The sequence below is a fragment of the Phascolarctos cinereus genome, unplaced genomic scaffold, assembly GCF_003287225.1.
Source record: "Phascolarctos cinereus isolate Bilbo 61053 unplaced genomic scaffold, phaCin_HiC Scaffold_8;HRSCAF=390, whole genome shotgun sequence".
Classification (NCBI taxonomy): Eukaryota; Metazoa; Chordata; class Mammalia; order Diprotodontia; family Phascolarctidae; genus Phascolarctos; species Phascolarctos cinereus.
The window spans coordinates 33262405-33287023 of record NW_027556291.1 but is presented as its reverse complement, the minus strand read 5'-3'; the positions used below and the strand labels follow the sequence as shown (position 1 = coordinate 33287023).

The 24619-nt window shown below is 44.8% G+C and overlaps 1 protein-coding gene across 1 annotated transcript; it reads right to left on the bottom strand.

Annotated features, from left to right (window-relative positions):
- Positions 1-9686: 9686 nt before the first annotated feature.
- Positions 9687-12938, bottom strand: LOC110199822 (cAMP-dependent protein kinase catalytic subunit alpha). Its single transcript, XM_020974805.2, has one exon. The coding sequence runs from the start codon at positions 12452-12454 to the stop codon at positions 11399-11401; it is 1056 nt and encodes a 351-aa protein (XP_020830464.1). The 5' UTR covers positions 12455-12938; the 3' UTR covers positions 9687-11398.
- Positions 12939-24619: the final 11681 nt, after the last annotated feature.

Here is a 24619-nt window from a genome sequence, read left to right as displayed (position 1 = left end):
TGGAGTCACATTTGGCTTCTGTCTTGTTCAGAGTTCTGTCTTTTTGTGGCATTTTCCCTTGTACTATTGTGGCCATTTTCTCTGATGTTCTCTGGTGCTGCATACTTTGCTCTTCATTATTTCCTATAAGTCTTCCCAAGCTTCTATAAATTTTTCATATTAAGAGATTTCTCACAGTGTGATGATATACCATCACATTCACACATGGCAGTTTGTTAAGCCATTTTTAAATGGATGGGCATGCACTTTGGTTTCATTTCTTTGCTACTCAGAAAGTGCTCCTATAAATAATTTTTGTGCATATGGGTCCTTTCCCTCTGCTTTTTGATCTCCTTGGTACCATTGGTGGTATCATTTGGTCAAAGGGTATATTGGTCAACAGTATTTGGTCAAAGTGACTTTTTCCAGAATGGCCAGACCAATTTACAGCTCTACCGATTGTGTGCATTGATGTGCCTGTCTTCCCACAGCCCCCTCCAACAATTGTCATCTTTCTTTTGTTATCTTTGCTGGTGGGTATGAGGTAGACGTGGAGGTGGGGAACAGAACAAATGGATTTGTTCTCTGCAGTTTGGATTCAGTCAGAGGGCCATATTTGAGGACCTAGAGAGCCACATGTGGCCTTGAGGCTGCAGGTTCCCTACCCCTGAAAGCCTCAGAGTTGTTTTCATTTGTGTTAATGTCTCCTGTTAGAGGGAGTTCCATAGTCAGGACTTCATTCAAGCAAAGATAGACCTGCAACAGGGAGGGACCTCAGAGGTCACCTAGTCTATTGCCATCATCTTACAGATGAGAAAATTGAAGGCCGAAGAGGCAAAGTGACTTATTAAAAGCTCTACCACTAGTAAAGTGGCAGAGTCGGTATTAGAACCCAAGTCCTCTGGTGCTAACATAATCAATCTTTCTGCTGTGTGATTTCAACATCTTTACTGGAGCTACATCTCCATTGTAATAATAATGGTAACAATAATAATAATTAAAACAATAGCTAACATTTATATAGCAATTTAATGTTTGCAAAGCACTTGCCGTATGTTATCTCATTTGATTCTTACCATAACCTAGGGAAGTAGATGCTCTTATTTCTCTCATTTTATAGATGAGAAAACTGAGAGTAAGAGAGGTCACGTGACTTGCCCACCACAGATAGTGAATCCCATAACTAAGTGTCTGATGCTGGAATTTAATTCAGGTCTTCCTGATTTCAGGTCCAGCACTAGGGTTTGTAGTGGTACCTACAAGGAAACCCACCACATGCATTCTGGTGTCCTTTTAACATAGCCTATATATAATATATAATAGTAAGTAATATAATATATAATATGTAAAAGTATACAAATACATAAGTATAAGTATATAAAAATAAGTAATATATAATAGTAAGCAATTAATTACAGAGGATTTTAGTGTGAATTGAGATCCAGATTCGACAACAACCCTTTGAGGTAGGTTGTACAAGTGTTCTTATCCCCATTTTGTAGATGAGTAAACTGAGGTCAAAAAGGCTAAATGATCTGCTGAAGATCATCTGTCCAGAGCTCATTTTAGACATTTGACACCCAACCTCTAGCGTCAGAGAAAGACTGACTGGAGCGTGGCATTCATCTAGATTTTCCAATTTCTGTTCTTTATTATGTGAGGCCATTAGAAAGCTGAGGTTTCTGGGCCACTTTACCTCCAGTTCTGGCTGAAATACTGGTGAGTTGTGTCAAGTAACCCTGCCTTTGGTAGGGGGTCGATGGGTGAATCATCCAGGAGAACTGAGTTTTTGCACCATAGGTGGAAAGACACTGGCCACTATGTTGTGCAGTGAATTTCTCAACTCACAAGAACAACACTTCTCTTTGCAGATAACTGTTTTCTGTCTTTTGTCAGACAATGAAAGCTATTGAGTTCATCCTCTTTCCCCATTGTCTCTGCTGCCAGGAAACATAGAGCAAAACCCAGTGGCCAAATCAGGCCCCCTATAATAGCTGCTTCCTCCAGCTAGCTCCTGCTTACTCGATTTTCTCTTGGATTCTGCCTCAATTGATAAGTAGATGAGTTCATTGGGAACTAGAGAGGCTAAAAAATTTAAATCAATCAGATAACATCATTTTCCTGGCTCTGTTCTTTCACTAATGGTTTACTTCATTTGTGCCCAACATAGAAGATTTTGTCCATTCTAATTTACTCCAGTGATTACTTGATTTCCGAGTTCTGGAACCAGTCTACAGAGTACCCAATTCTATGTTGACAATGATCTAACATCAGAGTGATCGCCAAATAGAATGGGCTACCTCATTAGACAGTGAGTTTTCCATGACTGGAGGTGTTCAGAGGCTGAATGATATGGGGATATGGTGGCAAGTATTCATTCTTCAGGTCAGAGCTGAACTAAATGACATCCAAAGTCTTTGCTAGCATTGGAATTCTATGGATTTCACCATTTTTATTTCTACTTGAATGCAGGTTTTGTGTATGGCAATTTGTTGATTTGTTCTTACCTGTCAAATTCCCATGCCCATAATTCTGGAAGAAGCCAAATACATGATAGACAGTTATCGTTAATAAATAATATCACTTCCTGATTCTGCATTTAAAAAAAAAATCCACATTTCTATAGCACCTACATATCTCTAAATAAAATGTACTTCGTACAAGAATCTCTTGATTCATGGTGTCCAAGCATTATTCTGAGCAGAGGTATAAGAAAGAATCACTGTCAATTCATCCTGTTGGCAGTTTTGTTACACTCAAGAAAACATATTTAGGACTATATAGGAAAGAAATTTACAATAGGAAATATTGGGAGCAATATTTAATGGAGATTCTATTGTGTGGCGGGAAATAAGTCCCAGCCAGTCCATCTGCTATACATTAGAGATGCTACTGGTAAGTGGGGATCTTGATGCATCTTTGTTTAAGGCAGTGCTGTGTTTATTGGCATTCAACAACTCCAATGCGCATTCGCTTCAATGCCTAGAGTGTGAAGGCTAGCCCGGACCTCGAGGGATTGGAGGTTTTCATTGTGTGCTGATGGCAGAATCACAGGGGTTGTTTAGCTCTTTTGCAACCCATTCTCCTAGGATAGACAATTAGTTTCTTTTGTGTAATTAATTATTAAAATAAGATGATGGAACCTTTACAGCAGAAACCCAATGTAAATGACTAGAATTTTCTTTCCTCTACAAAGGGTTTTATAAGAGCAGAAAAGGACCTTAGGGATGATTGAAACCAACCTACTCATTTTGCAAAGGAAAAAAATGAGCTCCAGAGAGTGGAAGCAATTTACTCAAAGACATGCAGAAGGTAACTAGCAGGGCCATGATTCAAACTGAGGCCGTCTAACTCCAAATCCAGTGGTCTTCCCACTGTGCCATGGTAATGCTGTGTGGAATGCCATTTTGATTGCATAAATAATATTTGTCCTACACATAATGGAGATTGAATGAGGTTATGCAATGGGAATGTTAAAGTGATTTCCTTTAAGACTATCTCACATGGTTTATGGCAATTTTGCAAGGATGTTGATAAGCTAAAAATGATTAAAAATTGTCCACTTAATGCTGGCTGCGAGTGATTAGGCTGGCATTAGTTATATTGACATTTCCTGAAATGATCAAGGCAATCAATATCATCAATATAAATCATCATTTTCAGGAGGCTATAGATTTCTAACAACTTACAGTTATACCTGGGAGACCATCTGAGTCAAGTCTTTTATTTTTTATGATTTTAAATGACCTTTTCTACAACTGGTCCTGAACTATGAACAGATGAATAGTTGAATAAAACCTTTTTTGACTTGGCCTACCTGGGGGCCAAAAGACCTTGCTTCTAGTCTGGATTCTGTTATTTACTTATATAGGATTCATGGTATCTAGAGCTAGAAAGACCTAGAGATCATCTAGTCCAAGGCCCTTGTTTTTTTTAATCAATTTATTTTGATTTATCAACAGTCACTTCCATAATCTTTTGAGTTTTAAATTTTTCTCCCCCTCCCTCTCCGCCTCCCTCCCTAAGACATGCGATCTGATATAGGCTATACATTTACGTTCCTATTAAACACGTTTTCACATTAGTGATGTTGTAAGTAAGAATTAGAACCAACAGGAGGAACCACCAGAAAAAGGAAACAAAACTCAACAGAAGAAAAAAATAGCAAATAGTATGTTTCAATCTGCATTCAAACTCCATAGTTCTTTCTTTGGATGTGAATAGCATCTTCCATCATGAGGCAAGGCCCTTGTTTTACAGATGAGTTGAATAATCACTTTTGGTCTGTGGGCCAGTTTCATCATCTATAAAATGAGGGTCTTGTATCAGACAATCTCTAGGGTCTTTTTGAGCTAAAAAGTTTTTGGATTCCCTGATCTACAGAATCCCATAAGCAAGGTCAGAAACATCTCTATCCTATGTATGTATGAGGCAGCTAGGTGGCTCAGCAGATAGAGCACTGCACCTAGAGTCAGGAAGACCTGAGTTCAAATCCAACCTTAGATAACGTGCTAGTTATGTGGCCCTGGGCAAGTCATTTAACCTCTGTGGTCATTTAACCTCTGTTTGCCTTAATCCACTGATGCAGGAAATGGCAAACCACTCCAGTATCTTTGTCAAGAAAATTTCATGGACAGTATTGGCATGATATGGTCCATGGGGTCATGAAGAGTCAGACATGGTTGAATAACAACAATGTAGATATGTACATATTTATCTATCTACTCTCTATCGAGGACTTAGCACAGTGCCTGGCACATAATAAGCAGTAAATAGACGCTTGTTGACGTATCACCCAACAACCTACCAATCATGTAGATGATTGCATATAGTAGGTGGTTAATAAAGGTTTGCTAAGTTAATTGATGAATACTCTTTGAGAATTTCCAAGAAGAGAGAGATAATGGAGGGTTGGAATATCATAGAATCATAGATTGCCACTTGGAAGGGTCCTTAAAGTCACCTAGTCCAGCACCATCATTTTCCAAATGAAGGAAAGGAAGGAAACAATCATATATTAGGTACTTCCTATGTGCCAGACACATAAGAAACTAAGGAAATGTGAGGAAATACGAAATGAAGGCCCCAAGAGGTTTAAATGACTTGCTGATGGTCACATAGATAGTAAATGACAAATGGGATTTCTAGCAGGATTTTCTTATTCCAAATCCAGGGCTTCTTACATTGGTCTACCTGGGTTACTCTGGGTTAGTCATGTCACTCCACGGTGCCTCCAGGAAAATCTTTAAGAATAAGAGTTGCCAATCTGTATTGGTGAAGGGAGCTTCTCACCAGAAATCGGAAGATCTGTTTTTAAACAATTGATAGCACTCACCTGATAACTGTTACATGGATCAAATTAGATTATGTGTATAAAGTGAAATAGAGGTAATCACGAAACCCCCTCCCCTATCTGTTGGACTGGGGCCTGTGCTCCATGCATCCCAGAAACATTCTCGGAAATGCAAACCAGATTGATCAAAGAAGGACCTCAGTTGCATCTCAGGCTCCATGAGATACACAAATGTTCTCAATGCCATGAACATTCGATCTCCTTTATCAGTCAAGACTTCATGAAGAAAAGGCTGCCTGAGTTGCAAGTGACATGTTCCAAGGAGTGCATGAGAGAGAATGAGACTGCAAGTTATCTCTGCTGTTAGGCCTACTAAATACAGCCATACCTTGTTTTATTGCACTTTGCTTTATTGTGCTTTGCAGATATTGCATTTTGCTTTGGTTTTGCAAATTGAAGGTTTGGGGCAACCCTTCATGAAGCAAGTCTATCGGCTCCATTTTTCCAACAGCATGTGCTCACATTGTTTCTCAGCGTCACATTTTGATCATTCTTGCAACATTTCAAATGTTTTCCTTATGATCATTACATCTATTATGGTGATCTGGGATCAGTGATCTTCGTAAAATGTTACTATTATAATTGTTTTGGGGCGTCACGAATCACACTCATGTAAGACAGCGAACTGAATTGATAAATGTTGTGTGTGTTCTGACTGACTGCTCCACTGACCTGCTCTTCTGTCTGTCTCCCTCTCCTCAGGCCTTCCTATTCCCTGAGACACAATAATACCTAAATTAGGCCTATTAATAACCCTAAAATGGCCCCTAAGTGTTCAAGTGAAAGGAAAAGTCAATTAATGCAGCAAACTTCATTGTTGTCTTATTTTAAGAAATTTAAGAAATTGCCACAGCCGCCTCAACCTTCAGCAATCGTTGCCCCGATCAGTCGGCAGCCATCAGCATCGAAACAAGACCCTCTACCAGCAAAAAGATTATGAGGCACTGAAGGCTCACATGACGGTTAACATTTTTAGCAATAAAGTATGTTTAATTAAGGTAGGTACTTTTTTTAGAGAAAATACAATTGCACTCTTAATAAACTACATATAGTGTAGACATAAGTTTTATATGCACTGGGAAACCAATAAATTCATGTGACTCGATTTATATGACAATCTGGAATCAAACCTGCACTATGTCTGAAGTATGCCAGTGAGTGGGTCTTCCTTCTTAGTTGCCAATATCTCTGACACAGCCCCCTTTGATGAGTTCCAAAGGACCGAGCAGTAGCCTCTAGTTGCTTATGTCCTTTAACAAGGGCCAGAGTACAAGTCACCAGAAATGGCCTGATTTGGGGCCCCAAAAGAAGAGGCTAGGGTATGGGGTCAGTTCCACATATGTTACATGTTGCCACAGGCCCTAATCCAACAGATGGAGGGAAGTGGGGGTGGTGGGGGTGGCATGGCCATATTACCTCCATTATTTTATTAATCCTCATTATAATTGAAGTACATCATAGTAAAATAAGATCATAGAATGTCAGAGCTAGAAAGGACCTCAAAGGCACCTAGTTCAGCCACCTCATTTAGCAGAAGAGGAGACGGAAGTGACTAACCCAAAGTCACAGAGGTAATGTGTCAAAATCTTATTTGGATCTCAGGCCGCTGACTCCTAACTCAGTGCACTTTCTGCAATGCTACTGCTTAGGTATATCTTTAGGCCTGTCGCTGGTATTGAAGGTCGCTCAATTTCCTCAACTTCCGTTCATTTTGGGAGTGATTTGGGTTTTATTTTTTTTCCTTTGCAAAAAGTCTCATGTATATGAGCAACCTGAATATGGAAATTACCTGGACACTCACACAGTGTGTTCTCAGTAGGATTGTTGAAGTTGCATTTGACTGCTGCCTCAGATGCTTCCCAGCTGTGTGATTATGAGCAAGTGTCAACCTCTCTTGAGCCTCAACTTGCTCGCCTATAATAACCTGTGCAGTGCCCACTGCACTGGGGCTGCTGTAAGGTCATGGGTGTGCTGTTCTTTGAAAACCTTAACCCACTTTATGATCATTAAGAAGATGAACGGAAGAGGTGCCGCCCACCTCACTCTTCCAAACTGCCATATTATTGACTTCTTTTCTTCTCTCAAGCCCCTCTCAGTAGATGGCCTCACTCTTCCGACTTCACTGAGGAAACTGAGGTCATCTCTATTGAGATTTCTCCTCATTTTTGCACAACTAGAAAACTCTCTAACCATCCACCTATCAGCTCTTCCTTCCTTCTTATTTCAGAAAAAAGGGGAGGGGGGCTTCCTTTTCCCCAAGGCCAACCCTTCCACTTGTACCCTTGATCCAATCTTCTCTTTTGTTCTTTGAGGCCTTGCTGCATGAAACAACCCCTGCTCTCTCATTTTCAATTTCTGTCTGATTCTCCCTTCTCTTTCCCTCTCCCATTTCCCTCTTTCTCCTTCCCCCCTCCCCTCTCTCCCTTCCTCATCCCTTCTTTCTCTCCTCTTACCTTCTCTTTTTCCTCCTCTCTCTCCCTCCTTTCTCTTTCTCCTCCTTCCTCTCCCTCCCATCTCCTTTTTCCTCCTCTACCCTTATTTCTTTCTCCCCTTCTCTTCTCCTGTCCCTCTTTTTCACTCTCACCTTCTATTTACCTCTCTTCTCTCCTCCTCTCTTCTTTTTTCTCTCACCCTCCCTTTTATCTCCCTTTCCCCCTCCCTTCTCTTTTTCCTTATTCCTCCCCCTCCCTTCTCTTTCTCTCACCCTTTCCTCATGTCACCTTCTTCCCTTCCCTTCTCTTTCCATCTCCCTCTCCCTTCCCTTCTCCTTTTCCTCCTTCTTCTCTCTCCCTTCCATCTCTTTCCCTCTCCTCTTCCCCTCTCTCACTCCTCCCTTTTTTCTCCCTTTCCTCCTTCCCTCTCTCTTTGCTGCCCCTCCCTCTTTCTCCTTCTCCCCCTTCCTCTTCCTCTCATTCTCTCTCTCTCTCTCTCTCTCTCTCTCTCTCTCTCTCTCTCTCTCTCTCTCTCTCTCTCTCTCTCTCTCTCTCTCTCTCTTTTTGCTTCTTAGTGAGGCAATCGGGGTTAAGTGACTTACCCAGGGTCACACAGCTAGTAAATGTCATGTGTCTAAGGCCAGACTTGAACTCAAGTCCTCCTGACTCCAGGGCCGGAACTCTATCTACTGTGCCACCTAGCTGTCCCTTCCCCTCCCTTTTCTCTCCTTCTCTCCCTTCCTTCTCTCTCTCCTTTCTCTTTCTCCCTTCTCTTTCCCTTTTCCTTCTCTTCCCTTCTATCTCCCTCTCCTCCTCCCTTCTCTCTCCCTCTTCTCCTCCTCTCTCCTCTCTCCCCTTCTCCCTCTCACTCCTTCTCCCCCTCCCTTCTCTCTCCTGCTCTCCCTTCTCTGTCTCTCCTCCCTTCCCCTCTGTCTCCCTTTCCCTCTTCCCTTTCTCTCTCCTTCCACTCTCCCTCTCCCCCTCCCTTCTATCCCCTTTCTCCCTCCCTTCTTTCTCCCTTTCCTCCTCCCTTCTCTTTCTCCTCCATCCTCCCCCTCCCTTCTTTTTTCTGCATTCCCTCCCTCCCTCCTCTCTGTCTCTCTCCCCCTCCCTTCTTTTCTCTGCATTCTCTCCTTCCCTCCCTCCCTTCTCTTTCTCTCTCCCCCTCCCTTCCTTTTGCTGCATTTCGTCCCTCCCCTCTGTCTTCCTCTCCCCTCCCTTCTTTTTTCTGCATTCTCCCCCTCCCTTTTTCTCTGCATTCCCTTCCTCCCTTCTCTTTTCTTCTCCCCTCCCTTCTTTTTTCTGCATCCTCCCCTCCCTTCTTTTTCTCTACATTCCCTTCCTCTCTTCTCTTTCCCTCTCCCCCTCCCTTCTTTTTTCTGCATTCCCTTCCTCCATTCTCTTTCCCTCTCCCCCTCCTTTTTTCTGCATTCCCTTCTTCCCTTCTCTTCCCCTCTCTCCCTCCCTTCTTTTTTCTGCATTCCCTTTCTCCCTTCCCTTTTCTTCTCACCCTCCCTTCATTTTTCTGCATCCCCCCTTCTTTTTTCTGCATTCCCTTCTTCCTTTCTTTTCCCCTCCCCCTCCCTTCTTTTTTCTGCATTCTCCCCCTCCCTCTTTCTCTCTCCCTTCTTTTTTCTGCATTCCCTTTCTCCTATCTCTTTCCCTTCCCTTCTCAGTTTTCACTGTCTCTCTCCCCCTCCCCTCTCCCCCTCCCTTATCTCTTCCTCTCTCAGCTTTTCTCTTTTCTTCTTGCTCCCCTTCCCCTCCTATCTCTCCTCTCTCTCTCCTTCCCTCTATTTCTCTCATTCCCTCTCCCCCTCCCTTCTCTCTGTTCCTTTCTCCCTCGCCTTCCCCTTTTCTCTATCCCTTCCCTTCCCCCCACTCCCACTCCTCACATATACACACACCCCACAGCTGGTAAATGAGTTTTTTTTTTAAAACAAAACTTTATTGGTAATGGATTTCAAATAATGTTCACAACAAAGCACACCATTATAGCGGAAGTCATTTCCGTGAAACAGATGTCTTCGAATCACACAGGTTGAATCTCTCAGGTATTCCCCCACCCCTCTGCCTGGCCTCTCAGCTCCTCCAAGGGTGGGGGAAATTTGAGAGAGGGACACACAAGCGAAGGGGGATGGAGAGAAGATGACTGCTCTCCATAGAGCTATTTGCTAGAGAGAAGGGAAGCAATTAGGATAATTCAGAAGCCTCAACAAGGGGCCAGCGAGAGGAGCGATGGATAACTGTCAGTTAAGCCAGATGGAGGGGGCTTCTGGGGATAGGGAATAGTGGCAAGGCCACCAGGTGAATAAAATTGGCATTCCCAGGGCAAAGGGAAGCTCTATACCTTAGAGCTATGCCACTTCCTGTTCCCTTTCTCCCAGCTCCCCCTTCCCCCACTCCCTCCTCCTCTCCCCACCCAGGGTGGGCTATATCCTCCAACAAGCTTCTGGAGAGGGACAATCCCAGACAGTGGGAAATCAGTGTCTGGGGATTAAAAAAATCTATAGATAAGAATGGCTAAATTGTAGGTGTGGCCCAGGAATTTCTGGGAGACCTCTTTGGCAGGGATCAAAAACCAGTTAGCCTGGGTGGGGTGGGATGGGGGTGGGTAACGCTTTTTCTTGCTCCCTAGCCTCAGGGAGGCAAGACTGGGGAGTGGGGAAGGTCCTGAGGGAGGGAAATCGTTGGGAGTTAGGGGGTGGGGATAGGCAAGGCTCTTTCCAATTTGGCAGGTTACCCCCAATGGGGCTCTAGCAATTGTTTTCCTAATCCCCTGGCTGAGATCAGCAGCAAGAAATCCCCTTCCATAGGCCATAGACCTAGCCCAAACCATCTGCTGAGACCCCAGAGGTTAAAAGCTCCATGGCCTTCGACCTAGGCAAATCCAGACACATTAAAATCTATTTGAGACAGCTAGAGATGGTAGGAGGGAATAAGGGAGGGAGGGGAAAATACAACCTAAATAATATTTTAAAAAAAATCTTTTAACATAAAGGGGCCCCAAATGAATTTACTAAAACCTCTTCCTAGGCAAGATCTCTCTTTGTGGGGGAACTGGTTAAACCTGTCTGTCTTTTTTGCCCATAGATTAGCTTCTAAGGTTATAGGCAGAGATTAGGAAGAGGATGAAGGAGAATAGGGAACTGCAGCAGTCTTAGGAATTTTAGGTTTTCCAACTTGGGGTCCCTCTGGCTCCCCTGCTCTAACTATCCAGCACCAATGGAATCTTGAGGAGCTCCCAAAGCAGGGGCCTGACCGGTGGGACAAATATACCACCCAGGGTAGGGAGCTGGGGTGGAAAAAAGCTGCATCTTGGTTTGGTGACGATGGTAAGGCTTGGGCTGGAAAACTGACTTACAACTTGCATGGAGTTGGGCATAGAGCAGAGGGAACCCAGCCATGGGGTCTACCTGTTGGGGTAAGCCAGCAGGGGAAAGCAGTGGGGATAGGGAAGGAGAGGGAAGGGGGCTATCTGGTAATTTGAATCTCGCTCATGCCCTGCAAACACCTCAGCTTTCTGATCTCCCTAGGGAAAAAAGAATATGCCAAGAAATCTGGGGCCTTCTGGCTGCTCAATCCAACCCCCCACACCCCCGCCCCCAAAAGGAAGCCACTAGGGGGGCCACGCCTAGAACTCAGCAAACTCCTTGGCGCACTTCTCGGTGATGGAGACTCGGATCTCTTCCTCCTCGTAGTCTTCGAAGTTACTCGTGTCACCAGGGCCTTTGCACTTCGGGATGAAGGGAGCTTCCACCTTCCTCTGGTAGATGGCGATCCAGTCGGTGGTGGAGAACCACTTATGATTCTTGATGTCGTTGACTCCATTCTTGAGGTTTCCGTAGCGCTTGGTGAGGTCCACCTGGAGCAGGTTGCGAAGCAGGTCCTTCAGGTCGGAGCTGAAGTGAGAGGGGAACCGAACCTTGCCGGAGACGATCTTTTCATATATCTGGATGGGCTGGTCAGCAAAGAAGGGGGGGTAGCCCGCTGCCATCTCGTAGATCAGCACTCCCAGGGCCCACCAGTCCACGGCCTTGTTGTAGCCCTTGCTAAGGATGATCTCAGGAGCCAGGTACTCGGGTGTCCCGCACAGGGTCCAGGTCCGGCCTTTGACGCGCTTGGCAAAACCAAAGTCTGTCACCTGGATGTAGCCATGCTGGTCGATGAGAAGGTTCTCGGGCTTCAGGTCTCGGTAGATCAGGTCCAGCGAGTGGAGATACTCGAAGGTCAGCACGATCTGGGCAGCATAGAAGCGTGCGTGGGGCTCGCTGAACCGGCCGATGCGCCGCAGGTGGGAGAACATCTCCCCGCCCAGCACGTACTCCATCACCATGTACAGGTTGGTGTTGTCCTTGAAGGAATATTCGAGCCGGACAAGGAAGGGGAAGTTGACAGCCTGCAGGATGCGTTTCTCGTTCAGGGTGTGCTCAATCTGCTTCAGCTTCACCACCTTCTGCTTATCCAGGATCTTCATGGCAAAGTGGTTGCCCGTCTCCTTGTGTTTCACCAGCATCACGCGCCCGAACGAGCCTGTGCCCAGAGTCTTGATGCGGTCAAAGTGCTCCAGCTGGGCCGTGTTCTGCGCCGGGGCTTCCCATTTCTTGAGAAATTCTTCTTTGGCCTTGGCCAGGAATTCTTTCACGCTCTCCAGCTCGCTGCCCTTCTTGGCGGTGGCCGCGTTGCCCATCTCCGCGGCTCTGGCGCTGAGCGGCTCGGCTTGCTCCTCGCAGCCCGGGCTGCGGCACTGACGGCGGCGCTGGCGGTCGGAGGAGCCCTCACCCCCGGGCAGGGATGGCTGCGGCAAAGGCGGCGGCGGCGGGAGCTGGAGCAGGAGCACGAACGGGAGCAGGAACGGCAACAGGAGCTGGAGCAGGAGCCGCAGAGGCAGCGGCTGCGGCAGGAAAGGCAGAGGCTGCGGCCAGAGAGGAGAACAAGAAGGAGGAGGAGGAGGAGGAAGAGGAGGAGGTGGTGGCGGCACAGGCTTCTGCGGCAGGAGAGAGGTGGTGGCGGGAGAGCAGGGAGAGGCGGGAGAGGCGGCGGCGGAGGAGGCTGCGGTTGCTGCAGGAAAGGCGGCGGCTGCGCCTAGAGAGGAGGCTGCGGCAGGGGCGGCGGCGGCGGCGGCGGCGGCGGTCGCGACTCTGCTGACTGCCGTAGCCCTGATACCCCCCCTCCTCCTCCTCCTCCTCTTCCCCCCTCCGTGGCCCCCCCTCGCCGCACCCCCTCCTCTTCCTCCTCCCTCCATGGTCCCCCTTCCTCCTCCTCCTCCTTCTCTTGGCTCCATGGCCCCCCCTCCTCTTCCCTCCATGGTCCCCCCTCCTCCTCCTCCTCCTCCTCCTTCCTCCGTGGCCCCCCCTAACAGCCCTCCTCCTTCTCCTCCCTCCGTGGCCCCCCCTCACCGCCCCCCGCCTCCAGCCGGCACTCAGCTAGCTCCTGGCTCCCCCGAGCTCTGCTGCAGAACCACAGCCCCCGAGCCTGCGGGCTTTTTGCCCTGGGATTTGAACCTAGTCCTCTCCTCAGCTCCACAGTGAGCCAGTCTTTGGCTAATCACGGTCATGCCCGGCCGTCTCCATCTCCTTCGCTAGTCCAGGCCCTCATCCGTCACACCTGCCTCCAGCCTCTGGCCCTGCTCCCCAGGGCTGCCACGACAATCCTTCTAAGGCCCAAGTCTGACCATGGCACTCCCGGGCTCATCGACTTTCTGTGATTTTCCCATTGCTTCAACAGTAACGCATAAGCATCTTTGCTCATGAGGAGCTCCCCCTCCCCTCTCCAGCTTTATGTCATAGCAACCCCCTCCAAGCCCTCTCCAGTCCCCACTGATGCCTGAGCTGTCACCCCAGGACTTTCCTGCCCACTCCTGCCACCGGGTAGCTGCCCGGCCAGTTGTCTCCCTCCTGGAACCCTTCCTTCCAGGCCTGGCACAGGTGCCACCTCCTCCCGGAAGCCTTCCTTGATAGCCTTCAGAGCCAATCCAGTTAACAGAAGCAAGATTTAGAGAGGCAGGGGTCAAGCACAGACTAGCCACTCACTCCCTCTCTGACCTTGGGCACATCTTCCTGGGCCTTTCTAAAGGGAGGGGGCTGGGCTTGAAGGCTTGGAAGGCCCCATCCACTTTTAACATTCTACCAGTCCTGCACTCTCTATGAGATTTTGAAGGAAAGCAAGCTACCTTCTTAATGCTGCCACTGTTATGTAAAGATGTCACGGCTCCCTGCCCCCAGGGAGCACTGGAAGGAAGCTTGAATTTGGAGTCCAAGGACCTGGGTTCAAATCTCAACTCTGCCATTTACTAGCCAGATGACCTTGAGCAAAGGTCACTTAAACACTCAGTTTTAAGTTTAAACACGAGGGGCCTCAGTTCCCTATATTGTAAAATAAGAGAGTGGAGCTAGGTTATCTCTGAAGTCCCCTCCAACTCTGAATCTGAGAGGCCAAGGCCTCTCGGATAGATGTACCATGAAATTCCTTTACCATTCTACAAATCATATTTACAAATCAGACGTATTTACGGAAACGTCTGATTACCCCTACAAGCTCTTTTGTGGGCAAGGACTAGGTTGTTTTCCACGAGGGGTTTTGCCACAGCCAAGCACTGAGCTCTGCACCTAGTGGAGCTTCATAAATGCTTATTGGCTTGGATGGAAACCAAAGAGCTACGTAAAACCAAACCTGCTCCAAGTGGCAATGAACAGAACACTGAATCCAGTAGGAAGCCCCCACCCCTACATGTATACTGATTTGTTTGTATGTTTTGGGCCAAATGAAGAAAATAAAAATCTAGATGAAAATGCATCTTTTAGGAAATCGATGTGACTGAAGGCAGTTTTCCTAGTAAAAGGACAGTATTTAAACTCCCCCCTCTCCCCGACATGTTCTATGATTAAAAGGGCTGGTGATAAGGAGTGGAGCTGTGATTTCATGAGTATAGAGAATGCTTAGGTGAGGGAACTTCCTCTATCAATAGAGTAGAGGTAGCAAACTCCACGCACGCCTGCAGGCTGCTGCAGCCCCATGTACAACAACCAGATTAAAATATCATTGGGAGATATTTAACAAAATAAGTACAAATAAAATAAAATATAGACAATACTACAGATTCAAAACAAAGTCCATCCATCTGTGGCCAGCAGGGATCCTTGTTTGGGATTATCAGAATTTGTGTTTGATACCACTGGTTTAGAGCATTGACAGGCTAGTGTGCACAAAGGCAGAATTTGAACCCAGGTTTTCCTGGCCTTGAAGCTGGCTCTCCGTACACTACACTGTGTCTCTACTATGATTAAAAGATAATTAAAGTGCTGCCACTACTTTTTGTGTGCCACAGACAGATGGCATACTGCCCACTGTCCCTCATCCAGTCTAAAAAGCCAAAGTGGTTGGTTTTTTCTGAGAACCTTAGGGTAGTAGCATTTAAGAGACAGGAGGGACCTTAGGGATTTCCTAGTTCAACCCACTTATTTTAAAGATGAGAAAACGAAAGGTCTGAGAAGTTAAGTGACTTTTCCCAAAATCGCATAGCAATCAGAACCAAATCAAATACGGGTCTTCTGACTACAGATGCCATGTTCTTTTTATTAAACCAAACCGTGTATGCCATCAAGGACCCACAAGGAAGGAAGCATGTGACCACACTGGAAGTAGAGCAGAGAACAGGTTTCCCTGCCCCTCCATCACTTACCACTTACCCACAATTATCCACTATACACTGAGGTTGGCCTCTGATTCTGAGAGCAGAAGGAAGGGGTCAAAGGTAGCATGAGAAGGGGTTAGAGAGGCAGGGAAAAAAAAGGCTCTGGGTTTTCCAAAATGTTGTTGTGGAGTTTAACACTGCTCTGAGACTTGGGGCTGTAGGGAAACATTTTGCTTCTGTAATGAAAGTTTGCTCCATACATCCCAAGAAGACAAGAGCTTTTTTAGGCAGCACCTAAGACTTGTAAGGTACTGGGCCGGGTGCCGGGGATATATATGGACAAAGTAAAAAAACAGTCCCTGCCCTTGAGGGGCTTATAGTCTACAAGGGGAAACAACAGAGAAAGAACTAAGGGGATCAGGAAAGCCTGTCTGTAGAAGATGAACTGAGCTTTGAGGGAAACTGGGGGATTTACTGGAGTGAAGAGGGAGAATGCTCCAGACACAAATTCACAAAGGCCACGGGATGCTGAATTTGAAGGTAGAGGGAGCCAGTTTGGCTCCATGGAAAGGAGTAATGTATAATATGCCTGGAAGGCCTGGAAATAAGCTTGGGCTGGAGAGTGAAGGGCTTCCACGCTAACTGGAGGAATGTATCTTTTATCCTAAATGCAATAAAAGGGGCAGCAAAGACACAGTAGATGAAGAGGTGACCTCAGAGCCAGGAAGCCGTAGGTTCACATCCCATCTGGAAAGCATAGTGGCTGTGTGTCTAATGGGTGAGTCACTCAATCAACCTCTCAGTGCTCTGGACTGCAACACTCCGCAGTGGGGCCTGAACCAGCTGAAAATGTAATCGGGAAATAGTGAAATAAATACAAAGACAACAGCATAGAGATAATGTTAGTATGTGGTTTTCTAAGTCATTATGCTGCCTGAAGAGATCCTTGCATGTGGTTTAGTGGGCCCCCCATTTCTATCTGAGTTTGACATCACTGCCCTAGACAATTCTCTAAGATGAAGACTAAGTTGCAGAGATGTCCGTAGAGAAAGGTTCCTCACTGAGATTTTCCCATGCTAATGAAATCACTGGTCCGGTCCCTATCCCCAGAAGCATAAAGGAGCCAGTGAAGCTTCTTGTGCTTTGCAAAAATGCTTTTGGCAGCTCTTAGAGGGTGTATGGGAGAGGTGAATGGGCAGAGAAGAGCTGTTAGGAACTGTCTTAGATGTTGGTTCAAAGAGGACCAATGACATCATGGGGAGATGTCTTGACTTGCTCCTGAATTGGATTCAAGTGGGACAGAGTTACACAAAGTCATCAGCTTCTATCTTCCAGAGACATCGAAGTCCAGTGGCAAGACAAAGGTCAGCATAACTTGTGATGACCCAGGATGCAGTGGATGGAACATTGGCGTCTTTGATGTCGGACCAAGCTCTAAGAGTTCCACGGCACGTGCTTCAACCACCTTCGCAGCCACTGGAACAAATTGTTCTCACCAGCCCATTCTGCTGGGGGAAGTCTTCACATGCACAGATAAGGAGGAGAGAAAGGACAGCATATGGTATTGCTAGGATGAACAGAGGGCTGGGAAAAACACATCAGTATTTCCTTGTAAATTAGGTTGGATTTAGACGGCCCCATACCCTGAATGGGCCCTCGTAGGAAGGAAATTGAAAGACCCTTGTTTGAAAGCTCCTTTCAGAATCAGTTTCAGAACCATGAGCAACCTTAGGAGTCATGAGTCTAACTCACCTGGCCCCAATTCACCGGTAAGAAACTGAGGACCAGAGAGGTTGAGCAGTGACTTGTCCGAGGTAACATAGCTAGTAGGTACATGAAATAGGGTTTGATCCCAGGTCTTCTGACTCCGTATCTAGCATCCTTTCCAGTGTGCCATGCTTCTTTTGGTGGGGGGGGGGGACGGACAAAAGTTGGAAACAAAGAGGTCTGATAAAAAATGCTTTGGTTCCTGGAACCCTCTTCGAGTGCTCAGCACACTTGATTCCCCATAGACCAAGCCAGATCATGCTGGCCAAGGTGAACAGCTCTGCAGAATTCCTTAAGGTCCTGGAGAAAGAGCTACCGCAATCCCCAGAGCTTAAGGGATTTGCCCTTTCCTTGTAAGTGGCAGTGTGGTACCGTGGGTTCCAAAGGGCTGAGGTCTCTTCTAGCTTGACAGCCTCAGATCCCAGGAGTACAAGGATGGGATTATAGTATCTATCTGTGAATGAAGACAGACCCAGCCCAAGATAGTATTGTTTATAAGGGGAGACTGCATTTCCCTCTCCAGTGTACTACTTCTGAGCATCCCTAATAAAATTAATAATAATGACAGTAATTCAGTTATAGATAACACTTTTAACTTACATGTATTATCTTATTTGATCCTCAAAACACCCTGAAAAGTCAGTATGATGAGTATTGTAATGCCCATTTTATAGATGAGGAAACTGAATCTCAGAGGTATCAAGTGACCAGCTCAAAATCCCATGCCTAGTAAAATGCAGGGCTGAGACTCAAACTCCTGCCTGAGTTCCATACCTTTTTTTTTTTTTTTAGTGAGGCAATTGGGGTTAAGTGACTCGCCCATAGTCACACAGCTAGTGAGTGTTATATGTCTGAGGCCAGATTTGAACTCAGGTCCTCCTGACTCCAGGGCCGGTGCTCTATCCACTGCACCACCTAGCTGCCCCTCTGAGTTCCATACTCTTGTCACTCCACCATGACTCCTTTCATCTTTGTCTTTGATGTTTGTTATCTAAATTTCACAAGGAAACCATTAGGATAGGCAGAAGTTACTTCCTGGCCCTGTGTGTTCACTCAATGATTAACGTAGAAACAAAGGCCCTGGTACAAGAACAAGAGAATTAACCCCCCCCACCACCCAAGTCCAATACAACCTAAATGTTTGTCTGTTGTCTAAAAGCCGTGTTTCCCTTATCCTTGCTTACACTTTGGCCAGCTAAGTGGGTGACATTCCTTTGGGTCCCAGGATTATATAACTTTCATCATTTCTTCTGGGGGGTTTCAGTTCTAATTTATCCAGTCACTTATCTTGGTCACAGCATGAGGTCTCACAGCTGATCAAGCCTCCTTGGCACAGAGTTCAATATGCTGAGACCCTGGGCAGCCAATGGGAAACGTTTTGGCAGGAGGCCCAACTACCCCCAAGGCCGGACATGTGAAGCTGGTTAATCCTGGTCGCTTAGAGAGATGTTAGCTACTTCCTGCCTTGATTGCTAAATGGACTAGGGACATTTTGGTGACTCCTGAACTTGTCATAGCAACGACTGATCATTTCATTCATCTCACATGGGAAGAGGGTGTTTGGGGGGATATTGAGGGCTTCCATCGGGTATTGGTTTGGTGGCCTTGGGGATCATGAGGCAGGAGGGAGTGTTTCTTCAGTGGCTAGGTGATTAAGTTAGCAGTTCAGCAGGATGTGAAGAGGAGCACTGACCAGGAGATGGAGAGGGAGGGGCTGGCCCCTCAAAATCTTCTTCAATGCATACTGCTTCCATATTTCAAATATGAATAGAATGGTATTTCCAGAATCAAGTTATTTCTGATAGAGTGCAAGCTTCTTAAGGGCAGGGATGACTTTATTTTATGCCTTTGTTTCACCAGCACCTAGCCTAGGGCTGAGCACATTTGTTGGCGTTGGTATCCCCTCCATTCACATTGATACCAGTCCTGCTATTGTATGATAGACAGTCTTTGAAATATTTCTCCCCTGGGACCAACCTGGTGATGAGATCCCCTGAATTCAGACAAAAGATTGTTACTGGGCCCATACTCAAAGCCTCTCTAGCTTGGTAGAGCATAGGATTATAGATTTAGAACTAGAAGGGACCTCAGAGGTCATTTATTACAACCGCCTTATTTTATAGATGAAAAATTTGAGGCCCAGAAATTTGTATTTTGATACTTGTAAAGATAGAGTGTCCCAAAAGTCTTTGTGCAGTTATGAGTTCTAATAGCTTTGGGGGTGCCCACACTCACATATATATATATAAATATATATATATATGTATATAATACATATATATATACATGTGTGTGTATATATATACATATATATAATACATGTGTGTATATATACATATATGATACATATGTATATACATATGTGTATGTGTGTATGTGTGTATATATATATGTATGTATATATGTATATTGTTGCTCTTCATTTTCAAAGAGGACCAGTGACATCATGGGTGACATCTTGACTTTCGAGTGAACTGGATTGAAATGAGGCAGAGCTGCACAAAGTTGTCAGCCTCACTCTCTCTTCCTGAGTCATGGAAGTCCAGTGACAAGACAAAAGTCAGGACAACTGCTGATGGCCCGGGATGCAGTGGATGACTGTGGCGTCTTTGATGTCTGACCAAGCTCCACGCCTTCCACAGCTGCCTGCTTCAGGTGTGTGGCTGCTGCCTGTGCTCCAGCTTCTTGGAGCCACAGGTGAGAGTTGTGTGAAAGGTGGACACCAAACATGGATGAGCAGCCCTGAAAAGGATTCAGTAAGCCCTCACACCAGAGGAGCTAGTCCTCCCCCGAACACCATCTATTCATACACACACACACTCTTAACATATATATGACGTATATGTATTTATATATTGACTTTATATTTATTCCTATACGAGTATCTTTATCGTCTCCCCTTTTAGAATGTAAACCCCTTGCAAGTAGGGATTTTTTTTTGTACTTATGTCTCCTGTGCCAAGTGCAATGCCAGGCACATTGTAAGTACTTAAGAAATACTTGTTTATTGATTGATAGACTTTCTCAAGTCCACCAAGCCATTAATTAATTCTTTAATTCCATTGATAACAATCTACCCATGAGAATCAGGAATCTTTTTGCTTCATTTCTTATGTGCATATCAGTCAATCAATAAGGATTTTTTTTTAAGCACCTACTATGTACCCAGCACAGTGCTAGGCACTGGGGACAGAAATATAAAGAATGAAACAATCTCTGTTCCCAAAGAGCTGGCATTCTAATTCGGGAGACAACATGTACGTAAGTCAATATATCCAGCATAAATATAAAGTAAATAAATACAAATACGTACAAAGTAGCCAATGAATATGAAGTAGTTTAGGAGGGAAGGCTCCAGCAACTGAGGTGGGGGCTGGGTATTGAATCAAGCAAGGCTTCATGCCAGGGATGGTGCCTTAGCTGCATCTAAAGGAAAGGATGAACTCTGAGGCAGTGTTAAGGAGGGGGTGCATTCTGGGCATGGGAAACAGCCACCCACAAAGGCGTGCAGATGAGAAATGGACCATTCAGCCCCAGGAACACAGAGAAGGTTGGTTTGGTTGGACCATAGAATCCAGGATGGGGAGGAATATCCAGGGAGACAGGAAACATAGGCTGGAGGCCGGGATGGGAAAGGTTCTGAAGACTGAGCAAATGGGATAGTTCAGTGGTACACCAGCCCTGGAGCCAAGAAGGCCTGAGTTCAGATACTTCCTAGCTGTGTGACCCTGGGCAAGTCACTTAACCCCGATTGCCTCAAAAAAAAAAAAAGACTAAACAAAGGAGTTTATATTTAATAATGGAGGCAATCGGGAGCCAATGGTGTTGGTTGGGGGGCGGGGAGTCAGCTGGTCAGATCTGCATTTAGGGAAAATCACTTTGGTAGATGCAGATAGGATGAACTGGAGTGAGAAGATATATCTGAGGCAGAGAGGCAAATTAGGAGGCTGTTACAAGAATCTAAAGGAGGGGTGATAAAGGCTAACTGTGTGAAGAAAGAGAAAGGACAGAATGTGAGAGGTGTAGAGGTAGCAAGGGCAAGAATGGTATCTGATGTGAGGAAAGTGAGGAATTGAGGCTAACACTAAGGTTAAATCTGGGGGACTGGGAGGATGGTGGTGCCTTCCACAGAAATAGAGAAGTCTGGGAGAGGAGTCTGTGTGTCTGATCTAGTTATCTGTTATATTTGGTTTATTTGCCTATTCGAGATGATTAACTCTGTTTACAAAGTGGATTGCTGAAAATTTCATATTAAATATCACCAATTTTGTAATGGTTTATAGTTTCGGAGGTACATGAGAGAAAGATAAGTTAAAATTAAAGAGGCCAACTTCCAGAATCATCTCCCTGGTTCTATTACCAAGTAATCTGTATGATTCTGGTTCATTTGACCTCTGTAGACATCACATCTGTGACTAGAGATTGGTTTGGAAAGTCCCTGAAAGGCAGTAGACCACAGTGCTACCATCTTGCCCTGGCAACAAGAAGATTTGGCTTCAAAGTCATGCCTGTTTAAGGGAAAAGATGAGGTGAGTTTTGTATATGTTGAATTCGAAGTGTCTTTGGGACATCCAGTTTGAAATGTCCAATGGGCCATTGGCGATGTGAGAATTTCATAATCACCTTCTCTGTGTTCAGCATCTTCATTTTTGTTCTTTTGATCCTTTCCTCTGCTTATAAACATGAATGGAACATTACTATCTTTTGAAAATACTTTTTGTTTGTTTGTTTTTTCCTTTTCATTTTTTTCCTTTTTAAAATTTATTTTGATTTATCAACAATCACTTCCATATGCTTTTGAGTTTAAAATTTTTCTCCCCCTCCCTCTCTCCCTCCCTCCCCAAGATGGCACACAATCTGTGAAAATATGTTTTTTCACAGTCATTTCTGGATGTTACCCCTCCCCCTTCAACAAACAAACAAACACAAAAGGAACCCTCTCTTGCATCAAAGAAAACCAGTTAGGCAAAATCACTTGACCCAGTGACTGTGGCTGACGTTATATATAACATTCTGTACTCATAGCACACTGCATCTTTACCAAACAGAAGGAGGTACTTCCTCTTCTAGGGGCCAAGATAGGTCATTATAATTAGTCAACAGATAGCTTATACCTACTGCATCCAGTCCCAACTTTTAATATCCTCAATCTCCTTCAATTTTGTTTCTGACCTAAAAGTCTACTGAAATGTCTCATGCTGATTTGTTTTGCTATGATTTGGATAAATGAGTTTCTTTGCTTAAAAAAAAAGTCACCAGGCAGCTATGGTATAATGGAAAGTTATGAATTTGGAGTTAGGAGACATGGGCTTCAATTCCAGTTCTTTTCAAAATGAGCTAAACCCTTGGCTAAATAACTTCACCTCTTGAAGTCTTAGTTTCCTTCTCCCTGAAATGGGTATAAATTCTCCTGGCTTCTGTGGGAGAAGGAACAGGAGAGGAAAAAGAGAAACTTGAACTGAATTAAAGAGGAGAAGGAACTCATGTAGATGAATGGGAAGGATTTAGACTAATGAGGGAGATTGGAGGTTAAGTTGGGGAAAAGAAACAGCGCTGAAACTTGGTAGAAACTAAATAAAATTTGAAGGAGAATAAACTCTAGATCCAAAGACTAATGAGGAAGATATACAAGGATTAAGGAAGACCAAGGAGGATTCTCTAACTCAACTAGAACCAAGATTTGAGAAAGAAAAGGAAAAGGTATTGGGCAAGTCAGAGTAAGATAAGTAAGAAAAGGTAAGTGGAACAGTTCCACTGTAAGCAAACTGATAGAGGAGATTGATGGGTAGGGCAAACTGGTGAAATAGATGGAAGGGTGGTGCAAGGCTGAAGGGGAGAGGGGTGTGGGAGTGAAGTTGTCAAGATCAGGAAAGTAAGTTGAGAGGAGTTCTCAAGTAATTAGGAGGTGATAATTGGCTGCAAAATTTTTAACCAGGTGCTTAGGATTGAGGTGTAAAAACACAAAAGTCTGCGAAGAAAGGAGGATGAAAATCTCCATCAGCATAGGGAGTAGGGAAGATGTACAGTGCCTTACAATGAGTGTGAGATGTTTGCATTTCTACCCTGGCCCAGGGACTATTACCAACGTTCCAGGGAAGGCTCATCTTCCTCCTGAAGGAGAAGATGACATAAAGGTAAAGAGGATGGACACCTGTCCATACTCTATGTTATGAGGGAGATGGGATGCATTCCTGAAGGGTGCTGCAATGGGATAAAAAGGGATTTGTGGCAGAGAGGGGGAAGCCTGTCCCTTGTTAGGATGCCAGAGAGAAAAGTGGTAGTCAGAAGAGAAAAGGACGCTTTTCATCAAAGCTTCAAACCTGGATTGAGAGCCTTCCTAAAGAGAGGGAGCTAGGTGCTCTGGGAAGTGACAGGTCACTTGTTTTGCAGGGCCTAATATAATAGAGCCCGAGATGCCATCTGTTAAGAGAGAGAGCATGGGCCAGTAAGGGGCAGAGTTAAAAAGGGAAGAGTAGAAGGAGTTGGTAATTACTCCTCAGGGTGTTTGGGGGCTGCTGTTTAAGTGGTTTTTAATGTTTTCTTTTTTAAGTTAATTTTTATAATTAGGTATTGATTTTCCCTCCCACTGTTCTCCTCCCCCAACTCAATTCTACAACGACAACAATAACAATAACATAGCCAAGTAATACAAACCCCACCACTGGCCATGTCCGAACCTATCTCATTCTGCGTCTGGAGCCCCTCATCTCTCTTTCTAGAACTGGGTAGCCTGCTTCATCTTGAGATCCCTGGAACTGGGGTTGGCCATTGCATTGATCAGAGTTCTTGAGTTTTTCAAAGTTGTTTTTTTCTTTATAATATTAGCATTATTGTATAAATTGTTCTCCTACTTCTGCTTACTTCACTTTATATCAGTTCAGTTTTTTTTTTAAACCTATAATGATGTGGTATCAACACAGACCATTCTATCTTATCTTTTCTTGCCTCTTAGGTGGGTCTCTATTTGGGATAGTACCCAGTCCTGGATTTAGGAAGACCTGAGTTCAAATCCAGACTTCAGACACTTCTGAGCTGTGTGACTCTGAGCAAGTCATTTAACCTCAATTTCCTCATCTGTAAAATGGAGATAATAACAGCACCTACCTTCTAGGGTAATTGTGAGGATCAGTTGTAAGGATAATAATTGTAAAGTGCTTATCATAGTAATCGCTATGTAAATATTAGCTATTATTAATCATTTCTGTTATTGTACTAATTGCATATGTAGTTTTAAAAAATATATATTTTTCAGGTAGCAGGGTTTTGTTGGGGTTTTTTTTGTTAATCTGCCACTCCAACTACTCCCCTCCTCATGGAACAAATTTTTAAAAAATCCTCAATACATATCTGCATAGCCTAGCCGAAAAAAAATCCACATTAACCAGGTCCGAAGATAAATATCTTTCTGCATTTTAAGCCCACCACTTCTGTGTCAGTAAATGAGTGGCATGTTTC

What these genes read in the sequence shown, in the direction of transcription:
- LOC110199822 (XM_020974805.2), bottom strand. Translation starts at nt 12,454, where the DNA reads ATGGGCAACGCGGCCACCGCCAAGAAGGGCAGCGAGCTGGAGAGCGTG.